The sequence below is a fragment of the Cloeon dipterum genome, chromosome 3, assembly GCF_949628265.1.
Source record: "Cloeon dipterum chromosome 3, ieCloDipt1.1, whole genome shotgun sequence".
Taxonomy (NCBI): domain Eukaryota; kingdom Metazoa; phylum Arthropoda; class Insecta; order Ephemeroptera; family Baetidae; genus Cloeon; species Cloeon dipterum.
Window position 1 is genome coordinate 25,530,942 of NC_088788.1, and position 13,866 is coordinate 25,544,807.

Below are 13,866 nucleotides of genomic sequence, written 5' to 3' on the forward strand. Positions count from 1 at the left end.
TATGATTCATGTATTCTTATACACGAAACGCGGAAAATGCGTCTTTTGATAACATTTCAGCAGCAATTTCCTGCTTCACTTTTAATTTCCGTCGCTTTTTGCCTTCAAGTTGATTGTGAAATTATATTAAATTTCAACTCATGCATGTGAGAAAACAACTCATTTTTTAAAATGATAAAAAATCACCCGACTTTGAGTTTTGGTTGAAGCGTTTTTTCCTACACACCAGTTTTAATCTTGATTTTTGCAAATCTGCAGCGACGACCCCTGGCTTGCATTTTGTCTTAATTTTGTTTCTAAAACAGATTTTGTCTGAAAGCGAAACTGTCTGAAAATTATTTTTCTGTGATGAGAAAGTTGGGAAAATTGTGATTGGAATAGAATTAAAGTGGATCTTGGAACATTGATGGCACAGAAAGTCCAAAAATTAGGAAATTCACTATGAAAAAATCCTGAGGTGAGAATATTGTTCCTAAGAAGATTTAAGATCGTGTATTCACTTCTGGTAAACAACTTTACAACGATGCTGCTCAGGAGAAAAAAACAGATATGACAAGATGTAAATTTCATCATAAAAACCATACATTTAAAACTGGCTATCGCAAACGCCTTGCAGAGGAATAGAAACTGTGCCGCAGAACATTCATCCATAATGGAAGCAAAAAATCTTTTCATTCCACTCCTTTACCTGCTCTTCTCGGCACGAAAATCGCAAACGCATTTTTCAACGGTGTAAGGAAAATTATTCGATCGTAAAAAATATCATTATTTATATTTCTAAAATATTAGTTTGAAAATTGGGTGTGAAATATTGTTCACACCTGCCTCAAAAGGCGTAAATGCAATCTAGCTATTTCAATATACATATATGAGATACAATTACGGTTAAAGTTGCGTAGACCATTCTTTCACAGAACCCAAACCCTAAACTAAAAAAATCGACAACTTAGCTAGTCGATCCCTACAAAAACGAGAGAAATACAAAAAATTATATAGACGGAACATTGATAAATTTTCATTAAAAACAACATCCAAAAGAAATGTAATTGACAATTTATTTGCCAATATATTCCAGAAAAAATGCTATTGGTCAAGTTCTAACATTCTTCCCTGTATTTATAAAACGAATTTAATTTTATTTTGGGCCACCGAAAGCAGTCAATCCTGGCAGGGACGACTAGAGGCACGATGACTTTTAGTGCACGCGGCCCTGAATAATATGCGCGTTCTCGATTTGAAAAAGATTGTGACTAGACCACCCACCACGCAAGGGTCTACTCTACTGTCAAAGTGAAAAAGTAGAAATATGATGAAAACAGCCACCGCGACTGTCAGACAGATTGGACTGACTAGAAAAAACTGTCAGATATTGGTCTTCGTTTGATGACAATTTTCCACTCACCCTGCGCTGCCTTAACCGGAGAGAAATCTAGCTAGAAGAGCGGCTCTATATAAATTAGTCTGCCCGGCCGCCAGACGCGATCACACGCCAGATATTTTCAATGTGCGGTGACGCCAAACATAGTGTAAAAAAGTTTGTCATATCGACAACCAGTTGAAAGTTGAAAGCCCAACTGCCCAGAATTGATTTATTAACGCAACGAGCAAAAAACGAGTTTAGATACCCTTTTACGTATAACGCTCATTAAATGATGATTTTGAGAGGTTCAAGTGTCAAGTTACATAAATCTACTTTTCGCCTATGAAGTCCGCTGTCGCCGGTATTTTATTAGGTGATTTAAAATTATTGATGAGGAAAAATAGAATATCGATCGCTTTCGATGTTTTTGTAAATATCACACACTGTTCAAATTGATGATAAGCCAGTGGCAAATTTGGATCAATTAAAAATGTGTTGCTTTTTATGTTTTGGTATTTTTGGGTTTGAAAACAAAATTTCATCTCTGCTAAAATATAAGATAAAATTGAAATTTAGAATAAAAAATCTTGCGTTTCAGGATTCGAGAATAATACCATGATACATTTTGTTCAAGATTCAACTTTATTCAAATTACAGTAATGGATACCTGTGAGAAATACGAAGAAACTACCACCAATTAGGGATGTAAGAGATATTTTGTAAATTCAATATCTCCGCTTTAAAATATTGATTATACTGCAAATAGTTTGCGGTAACTCTCCCATTCCTATTTTTTCAAATTTCATTCCTATCCATTAATATTACGCTGCGGTATATTCCTTAAAATGTTAGTTTTGTCATGAATTTGAGTAAAATGAGAGCCAACAAGAGCTTGACGTAAATTTGTAAAAAATAATTCGAATAAGAAATGCCATTTTGTGCGAAAAGGTCCTTGCCGCGCAGTCTAATTGTAAGGAATACTCCCCAAATTAATCAAACGAGATTCCGGGCCCGAAAAGCGTTACTTCAAAGCTTTGGTAGTTGTCAGCTTGATAGGCGGTCTGCAGTTCTTGTACCTTTTCTGCCGTCATATTTGGAGGCAGCAAAACGAACGCGTTTCCGCCTCCGCCTGCGCCAGTGATTTTCGCCTTCAAGCCCAAACGCGCCGCAGTGCTGCAAATCTGATCCAGCGCCGGGTGAGAAACGCCCAGCTGCACCAGACACTTGTGATTCTTCTCAACCAAATCCTGCCAAAGCGTCAAATGTGTATAAATATTTATACATTTTACGTCTACAGCTTGGGCTGCCCTACAAAATACACTATCAAGTCACAACTTGTGTTTCCATATGGGGTATACATGCTGTAATGAAGCTATTAAGCCTGTTCATGTGATGGGACTCTAAAAAAAAACTATGCAAGCTATAAATATACACTATTGAAAATTTGTTTGATTTTTTTTAAATTTCAGACACATTGATTTAAATATTTTTATTTTTACCTCGATTATTTTGTAACCTTCATCCTGGGAAAGAGTCAGGGCTTGAATGGCTTCAACTGCTATTTGGTCCATCTCTTCCAAAATATCCGTGCCAATTTCCTTCAGCTTCTCAGCCGCGATCTCGACCATTCTCTTTGTGTTTCGCGCCACTCCCGAATCGACAAGAAGGATCCTCAAAGGCCACGCCGGTCTCGGCACACTAACGTTTTCCACGATTGGAAAACGGACAATTTCACCATCACAGACCACGGTTGTGTCCAAACCAGACGGTTTACCGTGCACCAGTCTTTCGGCCTGACAGTGCAGAGATTAAATTTAAAAAAAATAATTACAATTAACAATTCCAAAAATTTTCATTCAATTCGCATTTTACATCTTAAATCAAGTTAAAAAATAATTGTGCTGGCGGAGTTTTGTGAGAATTTGATTTTAAAAAGTGATGCAATTATGTATTTATTTATGACAGTGAGTATTAAATATAAAATAAAATATATAGCTTGTTTGACCAAGTCAATTTTGGAGAATGGTGCCAAATGAAATCAACAAACCAGTGAATTATTATTTTTTAAACTGATAGGCTGGTCAAAATTATAAACATAATATTACCTGCCAGGCTAGTTCCTTGATTTTCGCGTTGTCCAGATTGGCCGTGTGGAATTTTCCAAAGGCGCCGGCTAGGGCGACGGCGTAGGCGGCTGATGATCCCATTCCAGCACCAGGTCGGATGTCTGAGGTAACCCTGACGTCCAGACCCCGACAGAATTTTCCACGCGGAGTCAGGAAAGAGTGCAGGTAACCCAGGACGGAAAGCGCCTGCTCGGAAAACTTAATCTTGTTGTTCTGAAAATGCACACACAGTTGATCTAAAAGCGAAGAAAGAAAAGGACGCGGAGATTTACGTTTTCAACTATGCCGGCCCACCAGTCCAAGCGTTGCATAAGGGTTTCATCCGATTTGTCCACGGTGCCGTAATTCTGCACTCCCGGGTCCTCAAGCAGACTGGCGAGAAGGCTGTTTGCTAGCTTTCCACTCCTTTTGCCGATAAAATAGGATTGCATTTGGCCGCTGCTTTCAATTCTTTTCTATGCTTACCCCTTTACTTGGCCCTCGTCAGCGGGCAGCTCCACCTCAAACTGACTTAAGCCGACTCCAGGCATGTCCATCAAGATAGTATTTCCTTTTCCAGTCGTCAGACACACTTTGGTGCGCTTCGAGACGCACGCGGCGACGGCTGTTTTCTTATAGACCACCGAATGCTCCCCGAATAAAATCACCTGCATGTAAAACCAAAGTTTTGCTGTGTTTGGGCTTACAGGAAAGTTCCGCAGTCCCAAACTTCAGAAGGCTGCATGCACGCATTTTTAATTTTTAATGCCAAAATTGTAAGCCAGGAGGAAAAATGCTCTATGCAAGACGCCATAATTTTTTGAACCTAATTTGCACAAGGTTGAAAAAGGTTTTTTTTGCGAAATTTATTCAATTATTTTAAACCGAGTCTGTGTATTCTCATTTTTCTGGGATCTTAGGCCTTTTCTTTGTCACGCGGACAAAACATACATGGTTTCCTAATTTTATTTTAGGTGGTATAGTTTTTAACGCTTCTGAACCCTTTCTGAACTCACTGAGATTTCAAAAGCACTCATGCCATTAGTATTCTAACAATTTGCCTATTTTAAAGCGCCGTACACCTGCCGTCGCGTGATTCTGGCCACCACTGGATAGGTGTTTTTCTGTCTTACGTAATTTTGACCATGTATCATAAATTTTCAGTCTTGTGCAAGATCTTTTAGACTTTCTGCTTCGGTTCATCAATTTTGTCGATCTTATGAAGTTTCACACTTTCAGCCTTCTAAAATTCGGGTCTCTGAACGCAACCCTGGTTTACTCGACAAACCAACAGACAGCAACATTTTTGTAATGTTTGTGTAAAATTGAAAGCAACAGTGAATTTATTTATAATTCATATTTGAGTGAAGCACTGTTTTCATTTAATTATGTTGAGCACACAGGCTAAATATTGAAACTCATTGAAAAATATAAAAGAAAATTTTTTCCAATTGATCTCTTTAATAGCTCTAGACATTGTGCCTTGCATTACGAATGAACAATTATTAGTTTTCCTAAATGAGTAGGAAGGAATGAAAAACCAGTTTTGGAGTAAAGAAAATTGAGACATCGAGCGGTTAGTGAGGCGACAGCTTTAATGAGCAACAATTATTGCAAGAATTCGACACCAGACACCAGTGATCGTGCAAGATTGACATGGAAAAAGTGCCGCTTCCAGCACGGGGGCCGCGCTCATTGACTTGCCTTTCCGGGAGCGGAGCACATCGCGCTCTGCGCACCGACACCTTGCGCCTTCTCCCACTGGCTGGGGCTGAATGTTTTTTGTGAAAAGGCGTGGATTTGTTGGAGCTCGTCTTTCAAGGCTGCGTTCACTAATCTGCAATTGAAAAACGAGCGAGCGAGCGAGTGAGCGCCAGCCAGATGGCGGCGGTGATAACAACCCTTGAAAATAGATTAACTCACTTGTGACACTGCAGCATCGGCTTGCCCTCGAACAAAGGTGACACAACTACAACCCTAAACTTCTGGCCGCATCCGTCGCTGTCGTCATACACCTCCTTTAACACACGCCAGAGCAGAGAGAAAATTATTTGTCGGCTTCGCCTTTTCATTAGCGAGCATTAGTGGCAGCTAGATTAATATTGCTTGTGACAGCGCGCTATTACTCGGCAACTTTTCAAGTGAAGATTAATTTCTCTGCAATTATATGCTTTTTCAATTATCCCCACTTAACCCACATCGATTCCTCTTTGCTGTCTACCGTTGAACAATTCAGCAGTAATTGCGACAGTTTTCAATAAGATAAAACTTTTAGTCAGTATTAGTTTTTATTAGAGATCTTTGCAACACAGCATTGAAATCTCAAACTTTCAAACATCATCTCACCAACTTTGTTTTACAAATAAATCCCTTTAGTGCAGTAAAGTAGGCATAAAAACATATTTTTCTACAACATCTAAATGTATTCAAATTCAACTTTAAAATCGGCTACAATTTTAAAACAGAAACAGCCCTTGTGTTTTTTCTGTCAGAAGATCGAAAATAAAACAATTTTCCTTAACGAAAATTAGTTGTGAAGATCTTTTTTTTCCATTTTAGTTGGCATGTTGTTTGCTCTCAGTTCTAAACTGCACCCAGTAGGCGTAGATGAGGAATCCCAAAAAGTGCGCACAGCTGAAGATCGAGTTGAGCAGCGGAAAGATGTCTGGATAGCGCTGCGGTGGCGTAACTACGGCTTGGGCCAGGACTAGAAAAATGCTGCCACCAAGGGAGATCTTCCTGGCCGTGCGGAGAAAGGCAGAGTTGGCCGGTGGCATCATTTTGGCGGCAACCGCGACAAAAAGGACGAGCAACGCCGCCCACTGGACCACCATCTTGTCCTTGACCATCAGCGGAAGCAGCGAGTAGGTGGAGATGGCGAGGAACCAGGTAGCGGAGACCAGGTGGTGCGGCAGCAGCAGGATGGCAGCTGTCGCCGGCAGCAGGATGGACTTTTCGTGCACGTGGTAAGAGAAGAGGAAGAAGCCAAGCGATGAGATGAACAGACTGAGCAGCAGGTTTTTGTTGTTGGGCTGGCGCAGCAGCAGCAGGTTGGACGGCAGCACCACGCCCAGCGTGGTCACCAGACACAGCAGAGTCAGCCAGGTGCGGGGCAGCACGTTCTGCACCTTCACCACGACTGAGATGGCGCACCAGGAGGAGGCCACTTTGTCCTCGTACAGGCCGCGCGCCACCGGGAAAATCCGATGCAGCACCTGCAGTTAGCAGGGATAAATATTATTTATTGCACGAGTAAAATTCTTAATAATGGCACAAATTAATTACGCTGATTATTCCGTTCATTTACTTTTTGGAAAAGTATATCCAAAAAATTTAAAAGCAGAACAATTTGGCAACTTCAATATATTTTCGAGAGAAAGGCACTGAACAATTCAACAGCAGCCCTTACCTGCAGCACATCAGCTGGATTAGGGTAGAGGAAGGGGGCCCACACAAACGCAAAGGTGAGCACCACGGCCAGAGCGATTTTAACAAGCTTCGAGAGCGCAGCTGCCCAGGTGGGCTGTCTGAGGCACACGCCAAGCAGGTAGCAGAAAAAGGGCAGTGAGTGGTAGAGGCTCATCTGCTTATAGTTGATGGCCAAGCTGAAGAAGACGCTGCCCAGGGCGAGGCGGCGCCGTTTCAGTGCCACCACGGCCGCCAGGGTGAGCCCAAGCGAGATGCAGTTGTATTGGAAGTGGCCGTGGTCGATCAAAATCAGGCCGGGGTACAAAACGGCCAACACTGGATTCGTCTGAAATTAAACTTAGGCTTAATTTCATCAGATAAGAGTTACATCCTTTATTTTTCCAAGTAAAAACGTGCCGACACTAGCATATTGAATTTTAATGTAAAAATTTAATATTATTTATTTTATTATTTAAATAAAATCATTTAAAATAGGCTGAGTGCAAATTTAGAAACTAGAAATGAATTGAAACGAAGTAAAATTGATTTTAAATTGCCCAACTTCTAAGGAAAGCAACTTACAAAAAACTTAAACTTGGAACATTCAATTTGAATTTTAAATTTCCACAAAGTTTCCTCGAAATATTATTATTTGCCAAAGTGGTTTGACATCCACAGTTAATATTTGAATAGGGGAATAGTGTAAAACATGGTAAAAAAATCGCCGGTTTTAAAGGGTTATTTCCCACAAGCAGTGCAGATACTGCAACTAAAAAGTCATAGCAAGATTGGGAAAAAACATTTTCTGTGGCAGCTTTCAAAATTGAAATAAATCACAGCTTTTGTAACATAGCTTTGCGAGACAACTTTTATCAAACAATTTATTACTAAACTTAATAAAGAATTTGAAAACCCCTAGACTGAGGTTTAAACGATAATTGCAACTTAAACTTCGATTCTTTTGAGAAAAAATATAAAACTGGGAAAAACGAGACAGTGAAGTTTTTACTATTGACAAAACTCTGACAGTTTAATGCCCCAATGTTGCTGTCCCATCTGATTGCGAGCATTTTGTTCTTGCTGCTTTGCTGCTATGCTAATCATATTAAATTAACTTAACAAATTGCTTTTTCAATAAACTCAAATCCACTGATAAAATTGTAAATTATTACTAAAATGTCATAGAAAAAAAAAACTGTTGAACAATAGTTTGCTTTCCAAATGTTCATGTAGAAAATTTAGGCTTTGATCATCGTGTCGGACACGCGATCACCATTACAGGTGGCGAAAATTTTTAAAAAACCAACCTTGAGGTCCCTGGTGTAGAGGAGCAAGGGCGGAAGGTAGACCGCGAGCTCTGCGACGAGGACAGAGGCGCGCATGAAGAGGCGGTGCACGTCGTGCTCAACGCCCCTTGAGTGGTGCGGTGCGACGAAGGCTGGGTCGAGGGCCCGGGCCGCGTGGCCCAAGGCCCAGCTGTGGTAGGCGGTGAGCGGCGGGTAGTCGAGGCCCCAGTAGCCGAGGTCGTTGCGACTCGAGTTGGCGTACCACTGGCGCAGCGGCAGCTCCAGCGTCACTTCCTGCCAGTGGCGCTGCGCCTCGTAGTCGCCGAACATGGGCGGCCGGCCCTGCCCTGAGTGCGGGCCCACGGCCACGGCCCACCGCACCACCAGGCCCACCGCCACCACCAGCAGCGTGAAGCCGCGCAGGCTGCTGCTCTCGGAGCGCCGAGACGACGACACCTGCCACACCAGTTCATCCTTTTTACTCTCGATCGACCATTTCTTCTTTTGTTCTTCGCATTTTTATTTTACATGAGTCCGTACGAATCGTCCAGCCGGCAGAATTAGACCCTCAACTACTCTTATTTACCTTGCTACACCCTATTGTGGGTTATTATTCGTTTTTGAGAAAAACAAATCGAGGGAAAAACGCAAGAAAAATATTATGACCAAATAATCATCAATTTTAGGCAGAGCAGGGAAATTCAGACCACAGTGTGTTAATTCAAATTTCCAAGAAAATAGAGTCTACTAGAATTCGAGTAAAATACAGAATAATATTATTATTCGTGTTCTCCAGCCCGTATTTTTAACTAATTTAGATGTGTGGCTGTGTCCACCAAACCCTATTATACCTAAATTTAGGTGCGAATGGTGCTGCCCATTTCTTATTGACGAAATTTGAATGAAAATTCGAAAATAACTTTGTACAATAATAACAAATTGCTGCTGCCTGGTTCTTGTATACATACATTGTATGATACGTCTAACGTCTCATAAAACCTAAAGAACCAATACTTACCACTTAATACCGATTTGTTTTCTGTTCTAAATGTTATGGGTTATGGTTTTGTGACTCTTAAGGCTACATAAATAGATAATACATAATTGTAGATATACATACAAATGAGTTATGAACAAAAGCCGCATTAATAGAAAATTACCACGTTAAATTACCATCACAAGCAGTTTAAATAACACATCCAGTTGCGCACTGAGTAGAATGTAAACGAATGTTGAAAACGAAAATAAATTTTTGTCATTTCTCTTACCACGTGAGATGCGTTTAACTCTTTGGTGATTTTCTTCTTGAGTGCCTCGCAGCTGAACACCATTTTTGCTTGATTTTAAATTTAAATTTATATCTTCTTGTAAAATCAGACGTAGGTATGTAAAATCCGAAGTAACCCCTCTTAAGCTTAATTGACAAATTCAGTTAATATCGACCCTCTAAAACACTGTCCCTTCAGTTTCGTTGATGTTGTTGTGTCGCAGCTGACTGGTATGATGTACTTCAGATCTCAAAAAAATTCAAAAAACATCGTGGCAAGGGGGAGGAGTCGAAGGTCGAAGGAAGGTTTATGTTGGAGCAGAGCGCGTTTAAAAAGAACTTCAAATCGAAATTTTCCCAATTTCTCCATTCTAATTAATGCTATGAAATATTTTTGCATCAATTATATTTAAAAATTAAACTACCTTGGTATGATGAAATAAATTTGTCAAAAAACCTGCGCGGTACGGATACACTGTAACTCCTTAGGGTACGCTCCATTCATATAATATACACAAAGACGGCTGGGGACAACTGCGTGCGCGGGAAATTAACCATCAACCAAACCTAACTAACGAGCATGCGAGTATGTGAGCGTGAGCATGCTATGTCAAGTTAGTGCAAAATGGATGAGGCTAGGCTGCTCTTGCTGCGCTGATTTTTTTCTTAAAAGTTGAACCGTTTTTGAATGAAAACAAGCAAAACAACTTTAAAACCAAGAAAATGGAGTTACTTTACAACCTGCAAAGGAGATCTTCAGGTCTAGGTGAGCTAAACAAACTACCAAACGTTGTCTCTGTGTTTGATCACACAGATCATAAAGTAAAAATGTTGAGTTGTGCATTAAATTCTGATTAAATTGTTTAACTGTTTTACAGGCTTTAGGAAAAACAGGGACGTGTGCATACCACGACTTGTAAATTTTAAAAATGACACGCACCAGAGATCGATTTCTTTCCAAGAAAATGTTGAAGAGAGCGAATGTTTGGTAGGCCGATTTTGTCCTTTCAACCAAAGAGATGGACTCTACGCCGTCGCCGACGAGCTTGGATTTGTTTACTTTCAAAGAGTTGCCGAGAAGAAGAAACCAGAGCGGTTAGAAAACCGTATGTATTATGATACACAATCATTAAAATGTGCTTGTCAGTGCGGATTTACTAAACCATATAATATATTATGTTCACACAGGAATCAACTTGCACAATAATGCTATTTTCGACCTTCAATGGTTCAAAAGCCGAAGTGGAGAAATATACATAGTGACAGCTTCAGGTGACAAAACGGTCAAAATCGCCAACTTTGCGAGGCTTGAGGACCAGACCATTCTCACTGAGCATCAGCAGTCAATCAGGACTATCTGCACTCATCCAGATCAGCCGGGTAGATATTTGAAACAATTCTTTTTTTGATCGAATTAACCATAAAAAATCTCAGGATTTTTGGCTTCCTCTGGCAGAGATGGTAATATTGTGATTTATGATGACAGGAGTCCAACCTACCAAGTGTCCAATGTGATTGTAAACGCCCACATAGAAAAATGCAGAAGTAATTGAATCCTCAATTTCTGAAATATTTAGCATATACTGAAATGTCTGCTTTCCCTTCAGCAAAAGGGCCAGTGACTGTCAAGGCTATCAACAAAAGTGTCACAGCTCTAGCCCTTAGAGACCCAAACACTCTAATTTCCGGTGGATTTACTGACGGGTTAGCAAATGACAAATAATTTCTGGAACTTTTATTCCAATCATCTTTTTACTGTTTAGAACCATTAAAGTTTGGGACCTGAGACGAACCTATTTGAAGAACGTAGCCAAGCAACCTCTTCCTCTGCACGTCTTCAAGGTGGGCGCCACGGTCTCTAGTCTCTCAGTCACGGACTCACTGTTGTATGCAAGCTGCTCAAACCACTCAATTTACTGCTTCAACGCCAACACGTACAATTCAAACCCAGGTATCTTTAATTGATTAGAAATGATTCTGTACGACAGAGGCGCTAAATCTCTTGTTTTCAGTTTGCAAATTTGTGGGCCATGACACAAACTCTGCGTACAGTTCGTACATGCATGCCAGCGTTAGTGACTGTGGCCACTATCTCGCCTCGGGTTCTTTTGATGGCAGCATTTTCCTGTGGTCGACCCAGCTCGACCGGTGCATAACTGAGCAGGGAGAGAAGTACCCTCAGGTACACCCTGTGGCCCGCCTTGTTGGCCACGAGAAGGAAGTCACCTGCGTGCAATTTGGAACTGTGACTGATCAGCTAATGGTGAGCTAATATTTACTTCTTTGTATTATGCAGATATACAAAGTAGAGAGTATTTAGAACGGGGTTTTCCTTTCTGACTCGTCTTGAAAAAAAATTAATTTCCCTGTTCTTGAATAAGTCTTTGGATTTCTTGTCCTATCCTATTCTTGTATCAAAATCTGCGGAATTTTCAGGTTATAAAATTGTTAACCTCTTTAGTACGTTTTTGGAGGGAAATTTGTTATTTTTTAAGTATTGTTTATCTGTAGGTTGAAAAAGAAATGATTATTAGAATTCCTCTTGTGAATATTTGGAATTCAATTTTGAACATGAAATATTCACTTGAGATTGGGGAGCGATTTTAGAAATTACAACTGAAAAATCGCACCTTTGACTCCCATAAACACTATTAAATGTCAACCCTAAAAAATTTGCTATCAGTTAACTAATTGATTTAAAAAAAACCGTACAATCGTTCCTTACCCCTTACTCTTTAAAAAAACTGACGTATTTTCAAGAAACTAACAATAATAGAACTTCTGTCCTACCCAGACCCTGAAACAATTTGTCCTGCTGAAGTTTCTGGAGCAATCCCGAACAAATTTCCCTGGTCAGGAAATTAGTTCTTTTGGCACAAATGCAAAAATTACTATTCATTTTTGGTATTTAATTCCACGCAAGTAACTGGCAAAAGCTTGACAAACTCAATTTTTTAGGTTATCCCATTAATATCTTGTACCTTGAACCTCCAAGGTTAATAAATTTATTCTGGCATTTATTTCTAGTTATTGAGCCTCAGTGACGACAAAACACACAGAATCTGGCGGCCTACTCCTGTCCTAGACAAGACTGACGAAGAAAACCCAATTGAAGGAAAGACTGAAATTATTCATCACGGATTTTTCGCCTCTCAGAGCATGCGAATAGCGAGTGAACCTCCTCAAGTGAAGTGCCGCCTGCTGAGGCCATTCCCCTCCTTCGTACACGAACCCGAGTCTGTGATTCACCAATGCTCGCCAAGAGTTCGAAAATGCAGCACCAACTGGCTCACCGCACTTAGCCCGCAGAACTCGTCGCCTGGCTCAAGTCCGGCCAGCGCCAGCAGATCGCGTGCAAAGGTGAAAAGATCACTGAGCACTGACAGAAAGTCAGCAAAGAGACTGAAAATGTCAAGTCCTATAAAAGGCTATATCACAATTCAACCTAAAGCTCACTAAAGCTTTAACGTAATATTTGTAAATTGACTTCTGATTTTATCTTAGTGAAGCATGCGTTAAGGAAATAAAAATAATTTCATGTAATGACCATTGCTTTTTTAACTGACATACAATGGAGAGCCTTTGATAAACGCATCCAATTTGGCAGAGAAAAGATCGTTTTTGATCGGCTGACTAAGGTCTACCATTGGGTTCTTCACAGCGTACTCGACAAAAATCTGAAATCAATCGTTTATTGTTTTCAACATTTCTTTTGATATATGTAATCGTTATAGAAAACTTCATAATAATACCTGTGAATTGAGGTTTTTCAAGAATTCAGTCATTTTGCCAGCTGTTGAGTCAGTATTGAGAACGAATTTGGTTCCCGTTGGAGTCTCATAAAAGTGCAGGGCATACTTGTTGGTTCTGTAGCACAGAAATCCATCTTTTGGGTCAGTCAAGGACATTTTGGCCACAAACGATTTGATTGAGAATAGCATTCCATACATAAGCTTCGCCTCCTGAAAAAATAATCATTTAATAATAGCTCTTAAATTGTAGCTGGTAATTTTGTCAAAACATACATGTTCTCTTGTTATGCCTGACTGCTTGGTGCGATTCCACTCCGCATAATGCAGTAGGGTCCCAGCGTTGTTAAAAATGTACAAGTTGTATATTTTCACCATTTTCTAGCGAATAAACAAGGGCGAATTAGGGTATCAGCTAAGATCATTAGAAAATACGGAATGCCATGATAATTTTAATTATTTCCACGCGATTAGTTTTCTCTGAGCGTCGTCAATCGGACAGAATTCTTTCTGAACTTTAAAATCGAAAAGAAGATAAACAACTCACTCAACCATTTGCCTGCCCGTCAGCTGTTGTATTATGACGTTTTGTTTAGTTGGTACGTTTCAACAACAAGGATACGCTCAGCCGCCATTTTATTGATGTATTATGTATCGAACATCGAACCACAATAGAAGTTTTCAGCACAAA

The 13,866-nt window shown here is 40.1% G+C and overlaps 3 protein-coding genes across 5 annotated transcripts; 1 reads left to right on the forward strand and 2 right to left on the reverse strand.

Annotated features, from left to right (window-relative positions):
* Window positions 1–1,989: 1,989 nt before the first annotated feature.
* On the reverse strand, window positions 1,990–9,693 carry gny (garnysstan). Of its 2 annotated transcripts, XM_065482531.1 has the most exons (8): window positions 9,428–9,688; window positions 5,389–5,483; window positions 5,170–5,302; window positions 3,952–4,133; window positions 3,759–3,891; window positions 3,466–3,699; window positions 2,860–3,153; window positions 1,990–2,607 (listed from the first exon to the last, which is right to left on the reverse strand). In XM_065482531.1, exons 1-8 carry the CDS (start codon window positions 9,488–9,490, stop codon window positions 2,350–2,352), a joined length of 1,392 nt encoding a protein of 463 aa, XP_065338603.1. In that variant the 5' UTR covers window positions 9,491–9,688; the 3' UTR covers window positions 1,990–2,349. The 2 variants fall into 2 exon arrangements, with proteins under 2 accessions (XP_065338603.1, XP_065338602.1); XM_065482530.1 differs by lacking the exons at window positions 1,990–2,607; window positions 2,860–3,153; window positions 3,466–3,699; ... (2 more) ...; window positions 5,170–5,302; window positions 5,389–5,483 and adding exons at window positions 5,735–6,680; window positions 6,875–7,219; window positions 8,181–8,615 and having other exon boundaries at window positions 9,428–9,693.
* Window positions 9,694–10,006: 313 nt separating this feature from the next.
* On the forward strand, window positions 10,007–12,970 carry l(2)dtl (lethal-(2)-denticleless). Its single transcript, XM_065482529.1, has 8 exons — window positions 10,007–10,192; window positions 10,305–10,532; window positions 10,615–10,806; window positions 10,861–10,971; window positions 11,034–11,130; window positions 11,190–11,377; window positions 11,439–11,689; window positions 12,454–12,970. Exons 1-8 carry the CDS (start codon window positions 10,150–10,152, stop codon window positions 12,883–12,885), a joined length of 1,542 nt encoding a protein of 513 aa, XP_065338601.1. The 5' UTR covers window positions 10,007–10,149; the 3' UTR covers window positions 12,886–12,970.
* On the reverse strand, window positions 12,960–13,741 carry Bet5 (blocked early in transport 5). Of its 2 annotated transcripts, none has more exons than XM_065482535.1 (4): window positions 13,723–13,741; window positions 13,452–13,556; window positions 13,179–13,388; window positions 12,960–13,103 (listed from the first exon to the last, which is right to left on the reverse strand). In XM_065482535.1, the coding sequence occupies exons 2-4, from the start codon at window positions 13,551–13,553 to the stop codon at window positions 12,984–12,986; spliced, it is 432 nt and encodes a 143-aa protein (XP_065338607.1). In that variant the 5' UTR covers window positions 13,554–13,556; window positions 13,723–13,741; the 3' UTR covers window positions 12,960–12,983. The 2 variants fall into 2 exon arrangements, with proteins under 2 accessions (XP_065338607.1, XP_065338606.1); XM_065482534.1 differs by having other exon boundaries at window positions 13,611–13,728.
* Window positions 13,742–13,866: the final 125 nt, after the last annotated feature.